General features: G+C 34.9%; 1 protein-coding gene across 2 annotated transcripts in view; it reads right to left on the bottom strand.

The window, feature by feature from the left end:
• Positions 1-24,153, bottom strand: part of LOC145664099 (neural cell adhesion molecule 2-like) — a 791,671-nt gene that overhangs the window by 407,722 nt on the left and 359,796 nt on the right. For both annotated transcript variants that reach the window (XM_081730447.1, XM_081730448.1), the window contains exon 3: positions 6,713-6,823. In XM_081730447.1, the coding sequence (XP_081586573.1) occupies positions 6,713-6,823 (111 nt within the window). The remainder of the gene's footprint in view (positions 1-6,712; positions 6,824-24,153) is intronic.

Raw genomic sequence — 24,153 nt, 5'->3', positions numbered from 1 at the left:
GTATACATCCACCTTAGTCTATCTGCTACCTGCTCACCTACTCGCGCTGTAGTATCTGCTTAGTCACACGCATTTACTATATGGCAACGTCGCTTCACAGCTTTCGTTTCATTAGCTTAGACCACACGACATTAACTTTGACCCACGATCTACTTTAGGCAGACAACAGTTTTCAAACAATGCCAGTTTCCACCAGTTTATATTTATCTTTCTTTTATTCTATTCTACTTGAGAAATGAATCAGCTTCCGAAGAGTGATACAAAGCTTTCAAATCACCTTGTTCCATTTGAATCATTCCGTTACATAAATTTCACCCCCTCCTCCCGAAAACGCAAACATTTACAACGAACCCATTCATATACGTAACGTTAAAACTATTTTCTGGTTTTTAACATGAATGGTGTTACATAAGCATTAAGACATGTGATGACTACGGCGACAAATTCATATTAAATTCTGTTATCAAACGCTTTATATATATATATATATATATATGCACGTACGTAATCGTTCTGTCGTTACAGAATGTAAATAACACACCTACATGCCGATGTATTATTGCGGAAACTTATTTGACATTCAGATGTAAATCATTCATGTGTATATATATTCAGGTAATAATTGAATTGAGTCAGTTCCTGTTATACAAACAAACCTAATACGGAAATAGCTATAGCTACGTACGTATTTGATAAGGTTCATTATAACACAGAGCAAAACATTTATTCGAGAATAATTCTATAATATTTTTTTTCAAGTACATAATACAGAATTGGCATCGATTGAGCTGTGACAGTTTATTTCACAATAATAAAGCTATATCAAACAGTAAGTACTTCTTAAGATGAGATGCGAAACACTGTTTAGACTATACAATTTCTCAATCAAGGATCGAAACTGCGACCGCGAGAAAGAAGGATACTATCGAATAAACTATACTAGAGACAGTAAACAGGATCTTGCGATTCGATGTTCTTTTATTAATCTTGTACGTTGTTGAAGCGAGCGATCCTACCTCTCACTAAATTGAATCCTAAACTATAGAAGTCCATAAATCTCTGTATAAACACACACAATGTTCTATAAAAATCTTAGTGTGATTATTAATATTTATGAAAATATGTAATATAAAATTGGAGAGAATGCACTCCCTTATTATTAGCCCATTTCAACTGCAAACAAATTGAGACGATTGGAAATTCTCAGAAAAAAGTTAGACGAATTTCGAGAAAATTGTGTTCTTAATGTATTATAGAAGTTTTACTTCAATCTTTGTAACGGAGAGGAAGGTAAAATATTTGATCGACTTCAACTGCAAGCGTAAGAATTATGTAAAATAATCTCAATAAACACATACATAGTGCGGCAATTTAATATCGAAACTGATTTTTTTCTCTCCGTTGATGATGACACAGTGTAAGCGTTCTTTAATGCGAACAAGTGAAGGATATGTCAACAAGAATCGATGCAGAGCTTCTTGATTTTGAGCGATATTGCCGCATGTGGGTACTTGTCGTGAAGGTCAGTCATGATTTCAACATGGAATAAAAAAAGTCATTATCAAGTTTTTGAGTGTCTGGGTAAAACTGCTACTGAAACATCTTAAATATTGCAGTAAATATGTGGGGACAGTTGTTTATTTCGTGCATGTGTGTTTAAATACTACATGAGTTTCAGTAAAGAACGAGAGTCAATTAAACACAACGATCATTCGGGTGCAGAAAGGGCAGTAAGAATACCGGAATTGGTTGAGAAAGTGTGTAGAATCACTGCTGAAGACCGAGATGGTACGCTTCAAATTTTTGTTGAAGAGTTAAATGTGAACAAGAAAGCGTTTGATGGAAAGAATAGCGCATGTAAGGTTCGAGTATATGATGGTGGCAATTGATGTTTGCTTTATGACAATGCCCTAGTCACAAGGCTTTGATTCTGCATATTTTTTTCTATAAAGGATCTGTGTTGTCACACCCTATCTATTCACCAGATCTCGCTCCATATGTTTGCTTTTATTTCCTAAACTGAAAACCATACATAAAATTTCTACTTCAATGATGTTTGAACAATCAAGAAGGCCATAACAAGGGAACAAGGAAACAGCATTACAAAAGAAGAAGAAAAAAACAATTCTAGCAATCTTTCCATGCGTTGCTAGGCAGTGTGCAACGGTGTATGGATGCAAGAGGGTTCTATCTTGAATGATCCAACAACGTAGGTAACTTTCTATGAACATTTGTTTATTTTTTGCACTCCAATCTCAATTTTCAACTGTTGCATTATGCACATCATATTGTGTTAAAATCGAATAATAGACCTATTAAGGAAAGTTATTATAAAGCGTATTTATTTTCTTAAACTTGGGTAAGGGGGTTCACTCTTATGTTCTCAACTGATTTTAAATGTAAGTAGTGGAAATGATTGTTAAGGCCCAAACTGTATATTTCTTACACCATGAAAACCTAATCTTTTACGAAAGATACCTTGGATCATATTTATGAAACGGAGGGGAGAGTAATCAAACCACATTAGGGGGATAAATTCAGCGCTCATTCTTCACTAATTTTAATCCTAAGCACAGAGGATTGCGGAAAAGAGCTAATATACACAATATTATGAGCTTTGTATAAGTTATTACAGAAGTTTAGAAAACCGAGGGGATGATAATTATTTATTTACAGATTTCAGCACCATCCAGAGTGAATGATTAAAAAAATGTTTGACATATTACACCAAAATCGAACAGTTATAGAGGAAATGATCGTGGAATATATATTTTTTTAATCGGGAAAGGAAGATATAATCCCATATGATGGGGCAGAATTTACTCACTGTTGATTGATTGTCACCCCAAAAACTAGAAATTACAGAGAAAAGTCAAAGAAAATATACTTTATATCAAAATCGAATGTACTTTAAATGCACTGTGGATTCCTAAAAGAAATTTGGAGGCTTGGGGTGTAAATCCACTAGTTTATTTTTTTACTGATTTAAACTCCCTTCAGGCATGAGCCTGATTGCGAGCTTCAAAGACAATGTACGACATACATATTACGCCAAAGCTTTGTGATAATCAAATAATTTTTACGTAATTTATGATGGACAATTGTCCCTTATGTACATGGTTGAACTTGCCAACTTGATAAGATTTCCCCCCTGTTATCTCCGTTATACTTGATGGATTGCAACCCAAATAGGGTTATTTCAGCAAGTGCAAGGAAGGCACATACCATGTTTCATCAAAAACGGATAAGTTTTACTAGAGTAATCGTGGAACAAACACACAGAGACACAAATGTCAATCGAGTCAAATGGTAAAAGTTTTGCTAATCAATTATAGGCAAAGAAAGTTTCTTTACTACTGTACTGTTTGCGTAGGAACTAGGGAATGTTATAGATTTTGAACAGGATATATAGGGTGTTTCAAAACAACACCGACAACGTTTGGGAAGTGATTCCTGACACCACGATAAGACAAAAAGTATAGACAAACCTCGGTGGACAAATGCTTCCTTTCGGAGTTATACCCTGCCGAAAACATGAAAAAATGGAATTTAAAGATCCCTAGTTCCAAAACTGTGGGACCTACCTTACGCGGCTCAAGTCTTCACTTAGGAACTTGTATGTGCCCTATTCAAATATTCAAGTTTCACAATCATGCGGTACTTCCGCAACAATTTTTATAGAGGTAGTTGATGAGTACTTCTAATGAAATGCCCGTAGTCAAACATCCTCTATAAAAAATTGTTGCGTGATTACGTTTGGATTCTGAAACGTGTATTTTTGGATAGCACACATACTAGTTCCTGATTTGACTACGGTAGGTCCCATAGTTTTGGAGCTATGGACCTTTAAAGTTCATTTTTTAAAATGTTTTCGGCAGCCTATAACTTTGAAAGGAAGCATTTGTGCACCCAGATTGGTCAATACTTTTGTCTTATCTTGGTGTCAGGAATCACATCCCAAACGTTGTCGGTGTGGTTTTGAAACACCCTGTATATGTAGCAACCTTAAGATCACCGTTTCTGTGAAGATGTTAATGGATTGATTCTATTAATGAATTTGACAATGATAATCACTCTAGCTGTCTATTGTAAGAAACAAGATTATATATAAAAAAGTCGATTTCGTCTAACGGTAAGAGTTATCTTGTGAAGTAAAGGATTAATGTACTAAAATTAAAGAAAAAATAAATAAATAAGCCGCACTGCTTGACTTTAACAATAGAGAAATTACTAAGGTTCTATGTATTAATAAGACCAAGAGCTGTAAGGGAAATTTGATTGGTTGAGGCTATATAAGGCAGTGCTTCTCAAACTCTCCTACTACTATCAATGTTTGAAACCTGATTGTGCGGATCCTTACAATGGACAATTAAATTTGCAAATACGTTGTTATAAAATTTGCGTTCTGCATACTGGAAATAATTTAGATGAAATGAACTTTACTATTATTATTACAGCTGTTTTGGCATACTTAGTAAAGCGTCTATGTTCCAACTCAATCGTCAGCTTTCGACCCTCAGTGATGAAGAGAATTATCTTTCATTCGACCCTCGTTTCATTGAGAATCAGCGTTTCTTTCCTGTAAAATAGGTATAGAGAAGGACATGAGGGGTAATGGCGTTCGCAGCACTTTCAAAGAAGAGCGGGAATTAATAGAGAAAACAGTGACCGTGGTGGCTTAGTGCAAGAGCGCTCACCTCTAGCGTGTGGATTCCTTAGTTCGATACTAGCTCGCGCAAAGTGGTCGAAAAACACTCTGTGTGTGAATTTTCTCGGAATTCTCCCGTTTCTTCGCACTTTTCTCATTACACCATTATCACTCATCTCATCATCATCGTCTCTCTTAAACTCAGTACATAATCGTGAGACGTTAAACTTTTTTTTTTTAAAAAAAAAAAAGAGAATAAAGCATTTGATAATCATACTTGAGCGTATAAAACTTTGGTCACGGGGGTGGGTGAAGGATTCAAGTTTCCAGGTTCATAATATTCTAGGTGTTTGTATCTACTTTTTTACATAGTAAATGTTTATTTCTGCATAATATCTTACTCAAGAAAATGTTAAATCCCAGAAAGTCTGCATCATGTACGCCATTGTGCTAGAGGAACGGCGGATAAGTACATTTTGCACAACTACGGATGTTAATGCACCAATCCATTTACATTACTTCATACACGCATATTTGAAGTTATGTTGGGATTCCTTAAATTGGCCAGCGGGCTTTCAGATTTCCAATAACTTCACTTTAAGAACCACTGGTATAAGGAAAAATGAATGCTAGTAGAAGCGGTAAAGAGATAGTTAGATTTTGGACAGCGCAATCATGAGACATGTTAGTAGCGAAACTAAACTATACAATATTTTAGAGCGCAGATTATAGGCTGTGAATAATTACCATTACAACATTTCAGAATGTAATACTTTATAAGAAATTAAAGGCTGAAACTATATTGAGCTTTGGTCGAGGAACATTTAAGATTTCGGACCTTTTAAAAAGAAATATTGCGAACTGTGGGACTAAGTTCATGTTGGTACACGTATACAGTAGAGAGTGTGCTGTTGATGACTACGTTGCTATTTTAATCAGTGATAAATTCAGGGGTTGTCCCTGGGAAAAGAAAATCCTCTCCGGAGCAGCAAGGAAATGCTCCCCAGCACTACATTCACTCCACAGCTATTGAAATGCCCCCTTCTCTGTGGGGGAAATCTTCATAAACCATTAGAGATGATCACATATCAGATCTTAGCTGTTTACTTATGCAGGATGTTGAATTAACAATTATTAGTATTAAATATCGCGTTCAGTACACAAGTAAATCAAGTCCACTTTTGATACTTTTGAACATATTTCCTTTTCAAAATCTCTATTTGAAGCTCCTTTCAGAGCTGAAAAGATTCATATCCAAAGGTTATAAATAACTGTTGTATAATGTAACAAAACAGTGTTATTTTTTTCATGTATAACTTATTTTTTCCATCATTTTTTCCACACGTACAGTATAACTTTGTCTCTTTTTCTTCAGAAGTTTGGTAAATGGACATTACTTCCTAGTACTCTGAACGCTCCATATAAAGTTTGAAGATACAAAATAGCGCTACATATTAGTTCTTTTGAAAAAAAAAAAAAACTCCATTGAAGAATATACCAAACATGGCGATTAGTTAATAGATATTATATAGCTATTTTTAGATAAGTACAGTAGCGTAGCTATGAAAAATGTTTCTGATTCAGTTAATGTCGTCATGCAAACACAGTGAAATGGAAAACATAAGAGTCACTTAATTTCCAGTAAATTTTTCGAGTAACCATCCTAAAAATCGATCACCTCAATGCCAATTTATTAAAAGGAGTGAAAACTTACAAAAAAAAAAAAAAAAAACTAGCTAAGACCATTGTTCTCACGGTTCGTAAACCTTGTTTAGATAGATATACTATTACCGCATATATATATATATATATATATATATATATATATATATATATATATATATATATATATGTGTGTGTGTGTGTGTGTGTGTGTATGTATGTAGCGTGACATGTAATAGTAACACGAAAACCCATGACAGGCTTGCAAAAATATAGTATCTATTTTGAAGTCTACAATGTACGTACATATATCATAGCGGTATTCTCAAAAAGATAATTGAACACAGTAGTGTACATATACACACACACATATATATAATATGTACGAAATAAAATACTTACCGCCTTCTACTTTACACGTAAGAATAACGTCATCTCCTTCGTTGTGGGGCCCAACGGTGTTGTTTAATGCTCTCCCGGAGACATCGTATATAACGGGAGCTTTCGGTGGGACTACAAAGAGAAAACAGAACATATATGTGAGATAAAACTGTCTCTCTATGATTTAATCTTTATCTGTTTACAAGGTTAAGCATCGTAATACACAAGAATAACAAGTTAATTGCATGATATTTACACTAAATATTAAACACGAAAGTATATTATAAACATTCACAACGAACGAGCATATTATCCGTATATAAATTGTTCTACAATATTTGTATTAGCGTATAACAGAAAGAAACACATATCAATCCATATATGAAACATATAACAATCTATAGATTTGATTAAGTTTAAATCCTTTAATACACATGTTCCCACATGAATACATAGAATTGGCTGTACTGGAAGTGTTGCCCTTGATTAGTTTAACTGTATGGTACTTTCTGATGCCTATTCAGGCAGTCAATCATTCACAGTAAAACGTGTTACAGATAAACAATAAAAAGTATTTTTTTAAACAATAAAGAGTTGAGTTGAGTTGATTTTGAGTTTAACATCTCTTTCAGGAGCGAGGCTATATGAGACGTGGACCTATTGATTAACTTGGAATCCGAACCACTTAAGCTCTTGCCGGGAATCGGACCCGGGTCTTCCATACAAAACCACTTAGCCACACCAAAGAGCTCCCTTAAACCATGAAGAGGTAAACCTAGTAGGTTTTGAAAAAAGCTTAAGTATTGTTCCTTTTGTTTTGCACATTGAAGGATTAATAAAATAATATGTATCAGTGTTAATTCTCATGAGTAAGTTTTAAAGCAAAAGATTTTCTTTGGAAATATAAACAAAATGATATATGATAACTGTTGCTGAACTATACACAGATCAAGAGTTTTATTATGACAGTACTAAGACGACGAAACAAGAGAAGCAGACCAACGACGGAGCAAGAAAATGAAAACCAGTAAAAATATTCTGGTAAGCCCATATCCCTTTATAATAATCCAAAACCTAATATTTATTTATGTTTTCATTACTTTATACATATCAACGCTGCAGCAGTAGGACCAAAAAAAAAAAAAGCATTAACAGTTCTCTGTACATAGGTGAATCATCTCTCTCTCTCAATCTTCCATATTCTGTGAAGGACAAGCGCTGAACAGTAAATGAATCCGAACAGAGAAGATACAAGGACCTTTGGTCATCTCATGTGCTCAAATTGTAGATAGGAATTAAACATTCAGAAATGAAAATGTACTCATTGTTATTGTCTCTTGAAACGTGTTTGAAATTTTATGGCTTGACTTAGAATTCTTGTCATGTCACATTCTCTAATCAAACTTCTGCAATGTTTCATGGCATATATATTCATATTAAAAAGATTAAAAGGGATTCATTCCCCAAAATAAGTTTTGCCACAAAAACTAGGTTCAGCGTGAATACATGGGAAAGAATGTTTTTATTGTGTAACCATGATGCCACGATGAATACTAAAACTTTATGTCATGTTACACCTATATTTAAAAGTTTCACCGTAAACTGTTAAACTTATCTAGCTTCATGGACAAATTATACGGTTTCAATTTCAAAAAAAAATAAATAAATAAAAATAAAAATAAAATAAAATAAAATAAAATAAAATAAAATAAAATAAAATAAAATAAAATAAAAATAAAAGACTAACCATTATCCAATCTCAAAAATAAAATAAACCTTTTGCATTTACAAAATATTTTTTTAGTAATTTTTATGATTGTGTTTCAATATTCATGCATCTGAAATGATATTATGTTTATTAATCACTGAGTTTGCTTTCAAGAAACGAAATTATATTCAGTATGTACAGTAACATTATTTCTTTCAAAGAAATCATTTCTATCCTTCTGCAGGATTGATGTATCACATATTTGTTTATACCGTTTGCAAGGCCAGAAGATAATACATTCAGTTGTTTTACTCAGAAAAATTTTAGTCCACGAGCTTTCACGTCGAGAATGGCCTGAAACAAGGAGGTGCGTTGTCGCCATTATTATTCAACTTTGTTCTGGAATACGCTATAAGGTAAATCAAAGATATCAACCATAATCTAGAGTTGAACGGTATTCACCAGGCTATGGCATATGCTGATGATGTAAATTTAATAGGGGATGATAGGAGAACAATTGAAAGAAATGCAGAGGTCTTATTAAACGCTTGCTGGGACATGGGTTTAAAAGAGAAAACTAAATACATGGAAGTTAGTCGGGATCGTAATACGACAAATTATGGATGCATTAAAATATCGAATAAAGTGGATACTTTCAAATATTTAGGATCAATATTAACAGATGAAAACTATATTCACGAAGAAATTAAATGTCGATAAAAGCAGGGAATTCATGTTATTATTCAGTTCAAAATCTCTGGCCGTCGTGAATTCTGTCGAGGAATTTGAAGTTAAAAATATATAAAACTATAATTATGCCTGTTATTCTGTATGGTTGCGAAACATAGTAGCTTACTCTGAAGGAAGAACATAGACTGAAAATACTTGAGAGCAAGATCCTGAGACGAATATTCGAACCCAGGAGAAACAGGAATGGGGAATGGCGGAAACTTCATAACGAGAATAATTCATACGATTTACCAAACATTGTTAGGGTCATCAAGTCTAGGAGGCTGAGGTGGGCAGGCATGCAGCCAGGATGGAAGAAAGCAGGAACGTTTTCAGTTTTAACTGGAAGACCAACAGGAAAATGACCATTAGCAAGACATAGGCGCAGATAGGAGGACAATATTAAGATGGATCTAGTTGTAGATCCAGTTGTAAGATGGATCGAGTTAAGATGGATCCAGCGAAAATAGTAATACAAAGTAGAAACTGGATCCAGTTGGCTAAGAATAGTAGTGGAGAGCTTTTGTGAACGTGGCGTTGAACCTTCGGGTTCCGTAGGCCACAGAGTTAGTTAGTTAGTTTAGTTATACTAGAAAAGAAGTTAGGATTTCCAAAATTAAGAGGTTATATGACCCTGAGACATCATATTATGATCAGTCAATGATAGAGGTCACGTGGCCTTGTGTCATTTTATATGACCGGGGTCAATGAAATCAGATGCAATGTGATCCTGTGACGTTGTACCACGTGACAATTTCATTTCAACCAATCAGCACAAACGTGCACAAGCATCGACCACTACTACCCGCTACACTACCCATACGCAACAATAACACATAAAGAAATTGAAGACGTCAACAAGATGAACAGATCGAAAACAACTCTACCACTTTATCGATGAATACAAACGTACAAAAGCTCCCTACATCACACGAAGAAACAGCAGACAAGCAGAATACATGCAAAATGTTTTCATTATTATTATTATTATTATTATTATTATTATTATTATTATTATTATTATTATTATTATTATTATTATTATTATTATTATTACATAAACTCAGTAGATACCCTAGTAGCAGAGACAACTTGCAAACCGCTTGCGGCAAGCTTGCATTGGAAGTCGGCAAGTTTTCATCTGGTTTAATTGGAAAGCGTGCAAGCACGCCGCACGCTGGATTCAAATAACGAAGTTACATGGGGGTAGCCTTGCATTCAGTGTTCCATTCAGGCTTGATGCAAGCGTTTCACGCTGGCGTCAAGTCAATGGCCAATGAACGGCCAGTGATGTTATGATGCTCTGCGACGGATCTAAAGTATTGCTTGCAAGTACAACAAAAGGCAGCTTTATGAAAGCACGCATTGAAAAGGCAAGCGTAGAAAGCCCAAAGAAAAGCACGCGCCAACTGGTCAAAAGTTTTCTTGCTGCTTGGGTAACAAGTAGAAATTTGGTTAAAACGTTGAACTTATCTAAATGGAATGTAACCAACATGGCCATTGGGTACAGTTGAGTTCCAAGTTAATATGGAACAATTCATTCATAATTTCTCTCATGGAAATACATGGGAGCCTGGATGTAACACCTCCATCAATAGACTCGATTTCCAACATTTGAGCCTCCACATCCTGGCATCCATCCAGAGCCCTTGAGAGCTCTTGTCTCCCTGACGGATGAACACACAGCCCAGACATGAATTATATGAAGAAGTTGTGATTCGTAAACCAAACTCCTTTAAAAAATGAAATATTCTTAAAGATTCACATGCATGCATATCTGACATAGAGGTACATGTATGTGTATTTTATTTAAGCTTCAAAAAGTGTAACGCAACTACAAGATGGTGTAACAAAAAAAAAAAAAAAAAAAAATAGACATAAAATTTCACAGTACAGAACAGCATGAAACAAATACGGTAGCAAATAACCAACAGAAGAAACTCAAGGAGAGGAGCGGAAGTTAACTGCGATAAGACAAAAAATCTATTGAAAAACGCCCACACCTCTCACTTGAGTCCAGGCATGAAGGTGACTAGGCTCTTGATTCATCCGTAAAACTTCAGAAAACAGAACTTTTTCTCATCAGACGAAACAGCAGCAAGTGCTAAGAAGTTCTTTCACCCCTACAGGGTTGAAGAACTTACTATTTTTGCAATTACATTTTGCGAACATAAAAATGTTTAAAAAAAATAAGAACCAACGAGTAATGGTTACAGATATATCCAAATATTCCGCAGTATTTATCAAGTTCATAACCGGAAAATTCTATTTTAGTTTGATCCTAAATATATGGATTAAGAAAGTTTAGAAAAATTTCCTCCAACACAAGTATATATATATATATTAAAAATACTAGTGTATTTTCTCTAATTGTATTGAAAGGAGGGAGATATAATCCATATTTTGTTAATCGTATATACAACATTAAGCCCATTAAAATTATTACTGCATATGCATTTAAAATCGAAATCGAAAGTGACGTAGGAATATAATTATATATATATATGCGACATTTCTATTCATCAAATTATTACTAGTAGAATGTTCAGGTAAAAAAAAAGAAGAAGAATGCCAAAGAAAGTCAAAAGCTTTTTAAAAGTCAGTGATTAAAGTTGTGGTTAGTATTTTAATTACTTATATATCACCATTCGATGACTACTGTCTATATATATATATATATATATATATATATATATATATATATATATATATATATATAATGCTGAACTAATTCAACAGAGTTCAACAGAAGTTTTATTGATATTTTTTAATTGGTAGACCAGATAGCTAGTAAGCGATTCATTGCATCAACCCCAAATATGAGTGAGCTTATCTTTACTAAGACTACATATACCAACATTGATATAGAAAGATATATAGATGAATACAAAAAAAAGAAAAGGAACTTTAAGTGAGATAATAGCTGTATAAAAATACATTTCTTTTGCCGTGTTATATACTATAGGTATTATAGAAAAAGATAAAAAAAAAATATGAAGGGTAAATGGGGAAAAAATATTGAAAGTTGCGATAGAACTAGTGTGGGAGGCTTCAGTTATATATATATATATATATATATATATATATATATATATATATATATATATATATATATATATATATATATATATATATATTGGTGACTATCCATCTGAAACCGATATTGATGAATCAGCGTTTTTTCCTACTCAATGCATTCCATTAGGCTTAGCTGTTGCAGCGAGAGGAAATGAGATTTTGCACGCCATATTGCACAAAAAAAAAAAAAAAAACTCATCGCCTATAGGAGTTCGGGGAAAACGAGAAGCGACTGTGTTAGCGATGCAATGCGACGAGAGATTCTCTCACTTTCCATCACTTTCCTCATCCCGGTCGCTATTTTATGAGTCGGGCCGAAAGAACTAATGGGTTTACGGGTTATTTGGCTTCTATTTTTAAAACTTGTTCGGTCCGTTTCTTTTCTGTTTTTTTTAAACGACTCTTCTCTTCTGAAAACGAAGAACCGGATGTTTTTCTTTTGTTATTTTCAAGGTGTTAGACACAAATTTGCCATTAACAACAATTATATAGACTTTAAAACATTTTGAAAATGTATCTAACTCCATATTTTAAATGCTTTATTAATTGCAACATTACGATTGTGAATAAACAATATTGACTGAATGATATCAAACATAAAATTGAAACCAACAACTCCTAAAAAAAAAAAAAAAAAAAAAAAAAAAAAAAAAAAAAACATCCTTGTTATCCCAGAATTGTGGCGTACACAAGTAGGATTCGTAGTTTTAATCCCCCTTTGAGGAAGAGGTGTAAAAATGAACGTTTACATATTAAAAAATATATATATACCATAAATTTTATGAATTTAGGAGCTTAAATCCCCCTTAACAAGCTTTGCGTACGCCACTAAAAGAATATCAAATGAAACCTTTTACAGAACCTTTTACAGTAATTCTTTACACATTACAATCCTGAAAATTGCTGATGTGCTACATACAATAAGTGCAATAGAATAAGTGGAACATAAACTTGTTAAAATTACTGAGTTTTAAGAGCGAGAAAAAGAACAGAATGCTAGAACGGTGTAGTAACGATGATGCATTTGTCCGTATTTACATTTGCATAACAGGAAGCAAAAATACGTATGTGAGATATGTAATCAAGAGGTCCCAGGTTACACTCCCGATGACGGTGATCAGGCGAATGATGAATATATAGTCTGCACGACTTTCGTAATTTTCCTTCCTTTGTAAGATATCTAAGATTAGTTATAAATGCGGGAATTTTATGAAACGGCTGTGTCCAGGGTTGCCAACCGTCCCGATTCTGACGGGACTGTATCGATTTCTGACTTACTTGTCCCGCGTCTTGACTGGACACTCGTCGGGGCGCATATTGTCCCGATTTATTGATTTTCGAAGTTAATTAATATTTTACTGGGCCAAAGATTTTGTATGATGATAGCCAAAGAATAAGATTTGGTTTTAGTAATGCGTTTTGTCAGTAATCCCTTAATAATGTTATGCACTCATCTGTGATTTAAAAAAATCTATGTAGTTTTCTCTCTAAACTTTCTTCATATTCAATAAATTGCAGTTGTTTTAATTTGAATTTATTGCATATATTGCATTTACCTATTGATGAGAAGTGGGTGAGAAAATAAAAAAAAAATATTGTGCCACATTCATGAGGTTTTTGTTATTCAACTGATTGTTTATAGTTTTCAACGACTCACCGTACGTGTAGTTGTCTCCGGGGGGGGGGGGGAGGTCGGAAGGTTCTCCAACATTGATTGTCCCGTCCCGATTTTTTCTTAAGGAAAGTTGGTAGCCCTGGCTGTGGCAGCGTTGTTATCTCATATGCGTTTTAACTAGAGGAAGCCGGAAGGTCACGTCCTTTAGAACACTGTTGGCTCCTCTATCATATCGTTGGATCACACGTTCTTTCTATTCTCAGAAGTAGCATGCTCTCCTGTTAAAAAAAATTAAATTCCCAGTTACGCCAATGTTTAGTTCATTCCATAATTTGGAGCGTCCTGGAGAGAATGGAAAAGATATAGACACGAATAACTTAATAAGATCTTGATGTCTTAGTACTCTAACTTCTAGATCATGACCATCACTTCTAACAGAAAGTAAATGTGCAATGGAGTCGAGAACAGTTTATCTACGAACAGCGACTGCAAAGGATGAAATAATGACTCACCAGAGCTAGTAACAACATAAAAGTAGTCTGCAATTGAGGTTATCGTGACACCAGGATGCAAAAAGTGGTTGTAGAAACTGCCCTGAGAGTGCTCAAACGTGCGTGAACTTCAGAAGTGTCTAATGAGTATATGGACACAGAAACGAGCTTTAAATAATCTTACGTCACTTTACACATTTACAAGTCGTTTCTGCCCATTATGGACAATCAGAATTTAAAATATATTTCGAACACTCTTGGGCAGTCATTGAGAAGGCGTCCGTTCCCGTCGCCCGCTTTAACGTCACCATTGTTGCCCAATTGTCGATCTATGAAGTAGGAGCAAAAATAGTGTGTGTAAAACCATCTATGTTCTTGTTCACTTGGCGCCACTGCTGTTATAAATACTAAATGCTCTTTATGGTTCTTTTACTTTCAGTATGGTTTATATAAAATGAGAGCAGCAGTCGGTAATGTAACACAACACCAAATTGAAAATGACGGTGAGTATACTATAAAGCAGTTATTTTCAACTCATCGATGTGTGACATGTAAGAACATGTCTTCTCATTCGGAGAAGAAAGGCCAATTAGCAGTACCGGCGGGACGAACATTCGAGAAGTGTAGATCAGTATTTTTAGTGTATTAGTAGTGAAGACTCTCATAAATGATTTGTTTCACATGAATACCATCTACTCCTTTTGCCACTATTTTGATAAGTCCTAACTCTGCTTCATATGCCTACTTGCCATGGTCATCCGATACATTTTCTTTAAGAGAAGACAGTTTAATAAGATCGCGATAGAGGAAGGAAAAAGAACGTGGAAAGGAGTCATGTGGGCCTAATTTGTATGATACCATCCCTATATTCAAGTCTTAGTGTCAATAAAACAGTAAATGCTTTCATATTTTTGCTGGTCGCCTAGTATGATATACTAGCAAGTACTTTTACAAAAGAAGTTGCAAACGTATAAAACTGAATTCAAATTGATTCTATTAAATTTTATGGAGGGGCTGCGGTTCCACACCTTGCCCCCCTTGAAGACCATCATGCTATTTGCCTTGCCACTGAGAACCGCAAAAGAAGACTTATGACGTCCCAGAGTATCAAATTACAAATCACTGCAGTGCTATGAAATATTTCTAATAAGTTTTTTGTTATTTATTTCTTATGTTAGAACAAGACACGAGTTATAAGCGACTGGATTACTGTCCCATTTACTGGTTAGGCCAAATGATATTTATTGGTCTGGAAAGTGATTTGAGAGCTAGTTCATTCATGACGATCAATTATCTCGTTCACTGGCAATTTATAACACAGTGGCGTAGGCAGGAGGGGTGTGGGAATACTCAACTGCTTCAAGTATCCAGTAGTACAGTGATATCGAAATGAATTCTGCTCACATGTAGATTGTTTCATTTGAGATTCCCGTTGTTGCGAGTTTTAAAAAATAATTTATGAGCAACCAGGGCAAGAGTGAACACTTTTGTAAATCAAAGAATTGTGTCGCAATGGCGACAGGGAAAGACGCAATATGTCTTTTATGTGAAAATCTGTTATCTCTAATAACATAAACAGTTTAATTGCGACAAAGCAAGCAGAGAATACAGAGAAATAACATAGTTTCGACGAAGGAAAAATTTTCTACTCTTTCCCCATGTGGTAGGGTAAGAGTAAACAACGGTTGGAGCAACAGTGTACAGTCGAATGAAAGCACAGAAGCATAAACATAAACGGCAAGAAGCACGTTGAATCATAGATATATACTGTATATGTTCTGCTTACATGGAACTAAAGAAAGTTATAAAATACCAAAGAGATTAGTGTCAAATGGAACTGAAAAAACAAAAGTTACAGTACTATATCATACATTTTATAATTACAAAATATGAAAATAGGAGAAATCAGTTCGTCAACATCCGTCACGAAGCACGAAAATGTTACGTGTGGTGCTACATACGTTCACAGTGGTCACACACTTACACAGACTTCATTTGATCAAAATTGGAACATTGTTCGTGAGACCATTCGTTGCATATGATACAGGAAATCTACATTTCATCGTTTGGGGTATGTGAGACACAATTACCCACACAATTGGCAGGGCGTATCCATGTCGTCCGGTACAAGTATATTTGACTGATGAATGATGCTTTGTTGTTGGGTGGATGACTTTGTTGCGAATTGCTTATTGGCTGTTCCTAGCTTCTTGTATTCCCGCGCAACATTGCCTGTTGACATTCCCGTACGACATGGCATGTGCTCAACAACTCAGGCTGTGAAATTTTAAACGATAATGCAAACGTTTTGTTAGTAGTCTATGGTCGCCAACTTCTGTCTTACCTCTGCAAATGTCTTTTAGTCAAGGTTACATGTTGGCCTATATATATATATATATATATATATATATATATATATATATATATATATATATATTTACCCAACTACACCACAAGGGGCAACTGTGAACATTCACACTTGCCCCGTACACTCTTGCCCCGCCTCTGGCATCTTCCAATCATTGCCTGCCATCTCAAGTCTGAGCAATTTTTTTCTTCCTCACTACTGATAAGAGCTGTGAACCGATACAGCTTTTCCACGAAATATTTCGAGTCCTGTACCTTCAGCTGAAACTACAGTACATACTGTGACACGTATCTACGAAACTTTTACTTCTTTCCTTCTGCAACAAACTTTCCATTCTGCTGCTCTTCACACTGCACGCATACGGCTCCCCTCCTTTTCTGTTCTGACATGTGTCATGCCGAACCAGTTTTCAATCCGTAAATAGTGTTTTCACTCTTGCTCCGGCGTTCACTCTTGCCCTGGTTACCCATATATATCATACAAAAAAAAAGTAATGTTTAAAAAAGTACTCTCCCAGAATCTTTAACGGCATTCTCTATTTCTTCAGTTCGTGTTTGATTCATCAAAATTTGCCATAAGAAACAATAAAAAGATAAATTAGATTTTCAAGTATTTTAATATATATATAATTGGCTGCCTTTTAAGTCGAATTGTTAACGCGCTTAACCTTCGTATGTTTGGTCAATGTTTCTATTCCTAGTGAAAGTACTAAAATTCTCCAATGCGGATCTTGATATTGGGCAATTTTGGAGCAACTTCGGCCAAGGAAATCAGAAAAATAAGCTTGCCTAGTTAACCGTGCACTGACCACGTAACATCCAGTTGAACGTGCTGTATCTAGTTGGCCATAGCACTCCATGGGTTGTAAAATCAGGAACTCTTCAATGGCAGGAGAAAATTGGTGTTAGGTCGTTGAGTTCGTTTGACTCATGCTGCTAATTTCATTGTCTTTGATCATATCTTCGGAGAAAGATCAAAACCAAACGTTTTTATCTTCTTTAACTTCAGAATATTAAAAACAGCGATACGGAGACAAGATCGCTATATATATATATATATATATATATATATATATATATATATATATATATATATATATATATATATATATATATATATATATATATATGATCCTCTTTATTTTTGTTCCGTTCTATATATGTGCTAATGTGTTTGTGTGTATGCGCGAGTTTCTCTTTCTCAATTTTTGATCCTGTGAAGAAGAGAAAACCTAAAGAAGATGAATCGAATATGTTTGGTATCGTCGGAAACAGAGGATGAATCGAAAACACACAATACATGGCTATTCACGTGAAGCAAAATATGTATTCCTGCCTTGCTGCATATATGTATATGCAGTACTGGATACGAATATATTAACAAAACGTATAGAGAGCAGAAAGAAGTAATATATTGGTTTATCTCTCTTTCACTGAGAGAAGAGCATCAAAATTACTCACATTTTTTCCCTATATATATACAAACAAGAAAAAATGTTTTGGAACGGTAGGTTTGGATGTCACCTTTAAGCAGAATGCATTCTCTCCAGTTCATCTGAGCGAAAGAGTATGCGTTTTGAGCAGAAAGAGAGAGAGAGAAATAAACTTAACCCTTGAATACGATATAGAGGTGACGAATGGAGCGAAGAATATGTGAACAGCCTGATATATCGTCACCAACAAGACAGTGTTGCCAATTGAAGAAAGAAATTCTTCAAACTCTTATCAGTAGAACTACGTGATGGACAAAAATATGTTGTGAAATGAAAATGAAATGGGATTTCAAATTTTACGTTTCAAGTTTATGTCGTGTAAGCTAAAGGAGACAGATGGATGCTGAAAATGAATCATAACTAAAGAAATGGTAAAATAATGATGTGCGAGGAAACGGGAGAACCCAAAGAAATACACGTTCACATGGCTTTTGAAAGAACAAAGGACCTCTGGAATCAAAGGCGAGTCCTTTATTAATAAGCCATTGTGTTCCTCTTCCCCTAAAAAAAAAAAAAATGTAGGTCAGATCCTGGTTTCATATTGAGTCTTATGTTACATTATCTTTTGTATTCCATGTTACAGTGAAGTAAAAATCACCTCTTATTTTCGATTATATTTTTGCTACAATATATGTACACAGGGGAATGTATTCATTTTCAATTGAATACTCACATATAATTATACATCAAACTTTGGTTTGGATAGATATGAGAAAGAATGTAATTTACGTTATGCAGAACAAAATCACATCTGGAAGGTGAAGTATATCTTTCATAATGTAGTTTTCAAGTCGAGAGACGAAGGTGTCCCACACGCATTCCAATGTATTCCAAGTGACCTGCTACATCTCCCTACGAATGAATATCCGTCATCGGTTCGTTTAAGGAACGGGGTTTGTCAGCGTAAACTTGCTTCCTTAATATACCCATTGAAAGAAATTATAGATACTGGGGTTAGGAGATCGAGAAGGCCAAGGCACATCTGCGAACCTGGAAACTAAATAACTAGGAAACAATTTCCGCAGGATGTTCAAGGAATGCAAGTGCTGTAGGAATGCAACATATGTAGTTCTGACAGAAAAGAAAAGATGTTTATCATGTGCATGGAACGATTGAAGTTCATTGTTATCGCTACACTCTACGCACACCACACTGTCATAACGAATGCATGAAGAGGTTGTCCATGCTGTTGTCTTGGACTTTGAAGTGCCCAATACCAGAAGGTTTGCTAGTTGATGAATCCGTTTATGGTTAATTGTGCTTCATCACTCGTAAGGATGAAAGCATCAGGATCATCGCGAAGGAGAACTTGAATTCGTACAGCAAAATCTACCTGTTGGTCGTAGTCTGTTGCGAGTAATTGATGCGTACAAACAACCTTGTACAGATGGATTTTGAGATCGGTTTTCAAAATACCCCTAACTGATTCCCATCACAAACATAATGCTAATGAATGACGCCGAATTGAACGTCACGAATTAGGAAAAAATGCTGCTTTCACGTTCTTCACATTCTCTGATGTTCTCATGGTACATTCAGCACCTGGTGGTGTATGTGGAGTTATATATTTCCTGCCGATTTGAAATATTTAAACCATTTTAAGAAGGTTTTGCTTGTTAGCATTGCTCCGTGTAGGTTTGGCTACATTATATGTAGTTCTTCATGTATGGGAGTACATTTTTTTTTTTGATTGAGTGAAATATATTGGAATTTTTGGATCAGGGCCTCTAAATCGAGTTTTCGTATTTTTTCGCAATAAGCACATCATACTGAGTGAAGTGATAATTTTGGTTTGGCTACATTATATGTAGTTCTCCATATATGGGGCGTATAAGAAATTTTTTGATTGAATGAAATATATTGGATCTTTAAGATTAGGGGCCAAAATTATTTAACGGCCTTTAAATCGAGTTTTCATATCTTTTACGGAATAAGCATATCATACTCAGTTAAGTGATAGTTTTGGTTTGGCTACATAATATGTAGTTTTCCAGATATGGGTCGTAAAAGAAAATTTTCCATTGAATGGAATATATTGGATTTTTTAGATTAGGAGCCACAAAATTTTCGAACGTCCCCTAAATCAAGTTTTCTTTTTTTCTTTTACGGCATAAGCACATCTTACTGACTTAAGTGATATTTCGGGTTTGGCTGCACTGTATGTAATTCTCCATATATGGGGCGTACAAGAAAATTTTTGATTGAATGAAATATATTGAATGTTTACATCAGGGGCTACAATAATTTTGAAAGGCCCCTAAATCGAGTTTTCGTATATTTTACGGAATAAGCACATTATACAGAGTTAAGTGATAGTTTGGGTTTGGCTACATTATATGTAGTTCTCCAGATATGGGGCGTACAAGGAAATGTTTGATTGAATGAAATATATTGGATTTTTCTTTTTAAATCAGAGGCCACAACACTTTTGAACGGCCCTTAAATCAAGTTTTCGTATGCTTTTACGGTATAAGAACATCATACTGACTTAAGTGATGGTTTGGGTTTGGCTGCATTATATATAGTTCTCCACATGTGAGGCGCAAAAGAAAAATTTTGATTTAATGAAATATATTGGATTTTTTGGATTAGGGCCACACAATTTTTGAACGGCCCCTAAATCGAGTTTTCGTATTTTTTTATGCTATAAGCACATCATACTGACTTAAGTGATAGTTTGGGTTTAGCTGCATTATATATAGTTCTCCAAATATGGGGCATACAAGAAAATGTTTGATTGAATGAAATATATTGGATTTCTTGGATGAGGGACCTTAAAAATTTTGAACGGCCCCTAAATCATGTTTTCGTATCTTTTGCGGAATAAGGACGTCATACTGAGTTAAGTGATAGTTTGGGTTTGGTTACACTATATGTAGTTTTCCAGATAGAATGCCTACAAGAAAATTTTTCCCTGAAATATATTGGTTCTTTTGATCCAAAAATAATTAATTGTTCATATTTAATGTCACTATTCATTTATTTAAATGTGTTCCATCACAGAACTAAGAAGTTTGGACTTCTATATATTAGTTATATTAGTTCAGAATACACAAATCCAAAAAAGAAAAAAGAAAAGAAAAAGAAAGAAAAGAAAAGGAAAAAGAAAGAAAGGAAATAAAAATCGTAACAACAAATCAAGGTTACATAATTACAATTGCTTACACGACTTCATCTAGTGGTTTCTATTCTAGAAACAAAATTGATTATATATGTTACAATTAAGATTCACATGCTAGTTACACTATGTTATTTTGAGAAGGTAGAACTATCCAGTGGTAGAGCGCATACTTCTCATGTAACGTGTCCCTGATTTGATCTGAGATCATGTTAGGTTTATAATGAACAGTATTGTCCAATCTCATTAATTCATATATAGTTATCTGTTATTTTAATGATTCATTCATTGATATTATGAACATATCAAATGTAAGTAAGTTTGCTTAAATCATTTATTTCCAACTCGTGAATGTGTGACGCAGGAGCTGGCTTTTACGGTCAGAGGCAGCAGATAAAAAACAGATCAACCAAGAAAGGTCTCGTCTAGTAAAAAGGATTCTATCGACATATCCAAGAAACAGAAATAGAAAAGCTGTTTTGGACTCTTTCTAGGAAATCTCCCAGCGTCCTGTCTTGGTACAGACCTTAATGTACCTCCCAGGTCCCATATGCATTTAACCTACTATTGTGACAAATTAGTTACTGGGTACTAGTCTTGCGAAAGGTTATCTTCAGGTTTATGGGAACAAATTATGAAGAAAGGACGACAAATAACATTAGTACATTTTGGAAAGGTATAGATGGATAAAACTCAGCGAGCTTGAGAAACCACCCTATGCTTATATTCTAACATCGGGATAAACTGCAATGTCAAGCTGAAAGGTGGACAGCGAAGGGAAGAAAGTTCTCCCACTGCTGGTTTAACAGCTTAGTCAAAATTGTGTCCACGGCATATCTAACGTGGGCACTACGGCGTTCAAAGCAAACTCACTTCTCAACGGTATCCGGAAGCACACCAGTAACACGAGGAACCGAATTCAATGGTTTGATCACAACCTGGCAATACCCAACCAAATCCGGAAAGGGCTCAAGATACAATTCTGACTTCCTCCTATTACAACAGAGGTATCACATGTCTTACCGGACCAAATGAAATAGACAAATCACCCATTTGAGAGTGAGGTGAACTTTTCCTCCATTCTTGATGTTCCACTTTAACTGTTCTCCCTTTCTATTATACTACCAGCATCATAGTAGTTCATAACTTTAAACCAATACCCTTAGGAAAGTCGCCAATGAATTTAAAGCTTAATAAAGACTAAATACCAAACAAATACAACTTCGTAGATAGCTATTAGATGACTATTTACACACTCACTATTTCTATTATATCGATAATCGTGCCATTGGAACATATTCGAAAATCATTATTCTGTTTACTTAGTGGATACCTAATGAGCTTAATTGTAAATTCAATATAAACTAATAGCCACCAGAATTCAAAGTCTGTGTTGCCAGTTTCTCTCAAACGAAGACCCTCCTTCAACGACGCCTCCACCAAGCGTCAAACATCTCTCGTCTGTAACTGTACACTTAGTGTGGATACAAAAGACATGCCTGTCCAATAGACACGCATAGTCTGTGACAAAATATATACTACGTATAGGCAATTTGTATATGAAATATGTTGTTTTCTTCTGTTGATAACTGTAAATCACCCACAGAATGATGATGGTAGGTTACTTGTCCTAGTGAAAAGTGATCTTACATGAGATGTTCCAACCAAACATAAAAATTAAATCATAAGGATAGTAACAACTGTCATATTCTGAAAGAGATGGCAAGTTTATTGGATTACTACGCCAAATCAGTGAAATACCCGTTCGCTTTTCACGTTTACGAAATAATAAAAACTTAGTACACTTGGTTGTACTTTTCGCTTTTCATTTGAGTTAGCTCCAAATACTCCAATTCATTCTTCATATCGATTGATTGATTGATTGGATAGAGTTTAGCGTTCCTCTGCAGCACCAAGACTATATGAGACGTAGACATATAGTTTTAGTTGGAATTCAAACTACCGTAATGTATTCAGATTTGGTATCACACCCGATACACCGGATACATTCTTCGTCCTGAATGATTCTAACAGGAGTGGTGTAAGATGAATGCAAGATACATTCTATTCACTGGCGCAAATTCCGGGTAGATGAAGGAGACATGTTCTCTTGGAACTGGGGGGGGACTGTCTCCCCAATAATCCAATTTGAAATGTGTTTTTTTTGGGGGGGATGTGATGATTTGTGTCCGATTACCACAAAGGAAAGTGAGATGGAGTCCCTCCAGAATAAGCCTAAAATCTGCTTGCCCCCCAATGTTGAAGACAACTCGGCTCCCTGGTCCTCCACAGAATTGTTTTTCAACTTTACAATTATTATGAGCATCGCTTAACAAAAAACAAGAAAGAAAAGAAATAAGAAAGAAAACAGAAGAAAAGAAAACGGTGTTACTTGTCCCCCCAAATTTTGAAGACAGATTTGCGCCGCTGATTCTATTTTCTCTCTCACTATGCTCGAAAATCGTATGAAATCTACGGACGTTTTGAGGTGGTAGTTTATTATGCATACCCCACAGTAACTCTAACTAGAAAAACAAATCATTGAGACAAAGCAACGTTTATTTTAAACTAATAACTGTGTGACAGTTACGCCAACTAACGGAACATCTTGGCTTCATCAGACACTGTCCCAATATGTTCAGTTGGTTGTCGAAACTGTCACACAGTTATTAGTTTATAAATAAACGTTGCTTTGTCTCAGTGATTCGTTTTTCTAGTTCAAATTATTTAAAATAGGCAAATTTAATATGAACATGTTGGTTATTGAATTGACTCCGATGCTGACAAGGAGAATTGGCAAATGGAAAGACAGGAGAACAGTTGAAATACCTCACAGGCTTTTAAATTGAGACACGTATTTCAA

Source organism: Thermobia domestica, chromosome 11, assembly GCF_964235325.1.
Source record: "Thermobia domestica chromosome 11, izTheDome1.hap1.1, whole genome shotgun sequence".
Taxonomy (NCBI): Eukaryota; Metazoa; Arthropoda; class Insecta; order Zygentoma; family Lepismatidae; genus Thermobia; species Thermobia domestica.
This window is presented reverse-complemented; position numbering and strand designations above follow the sequence as displayed.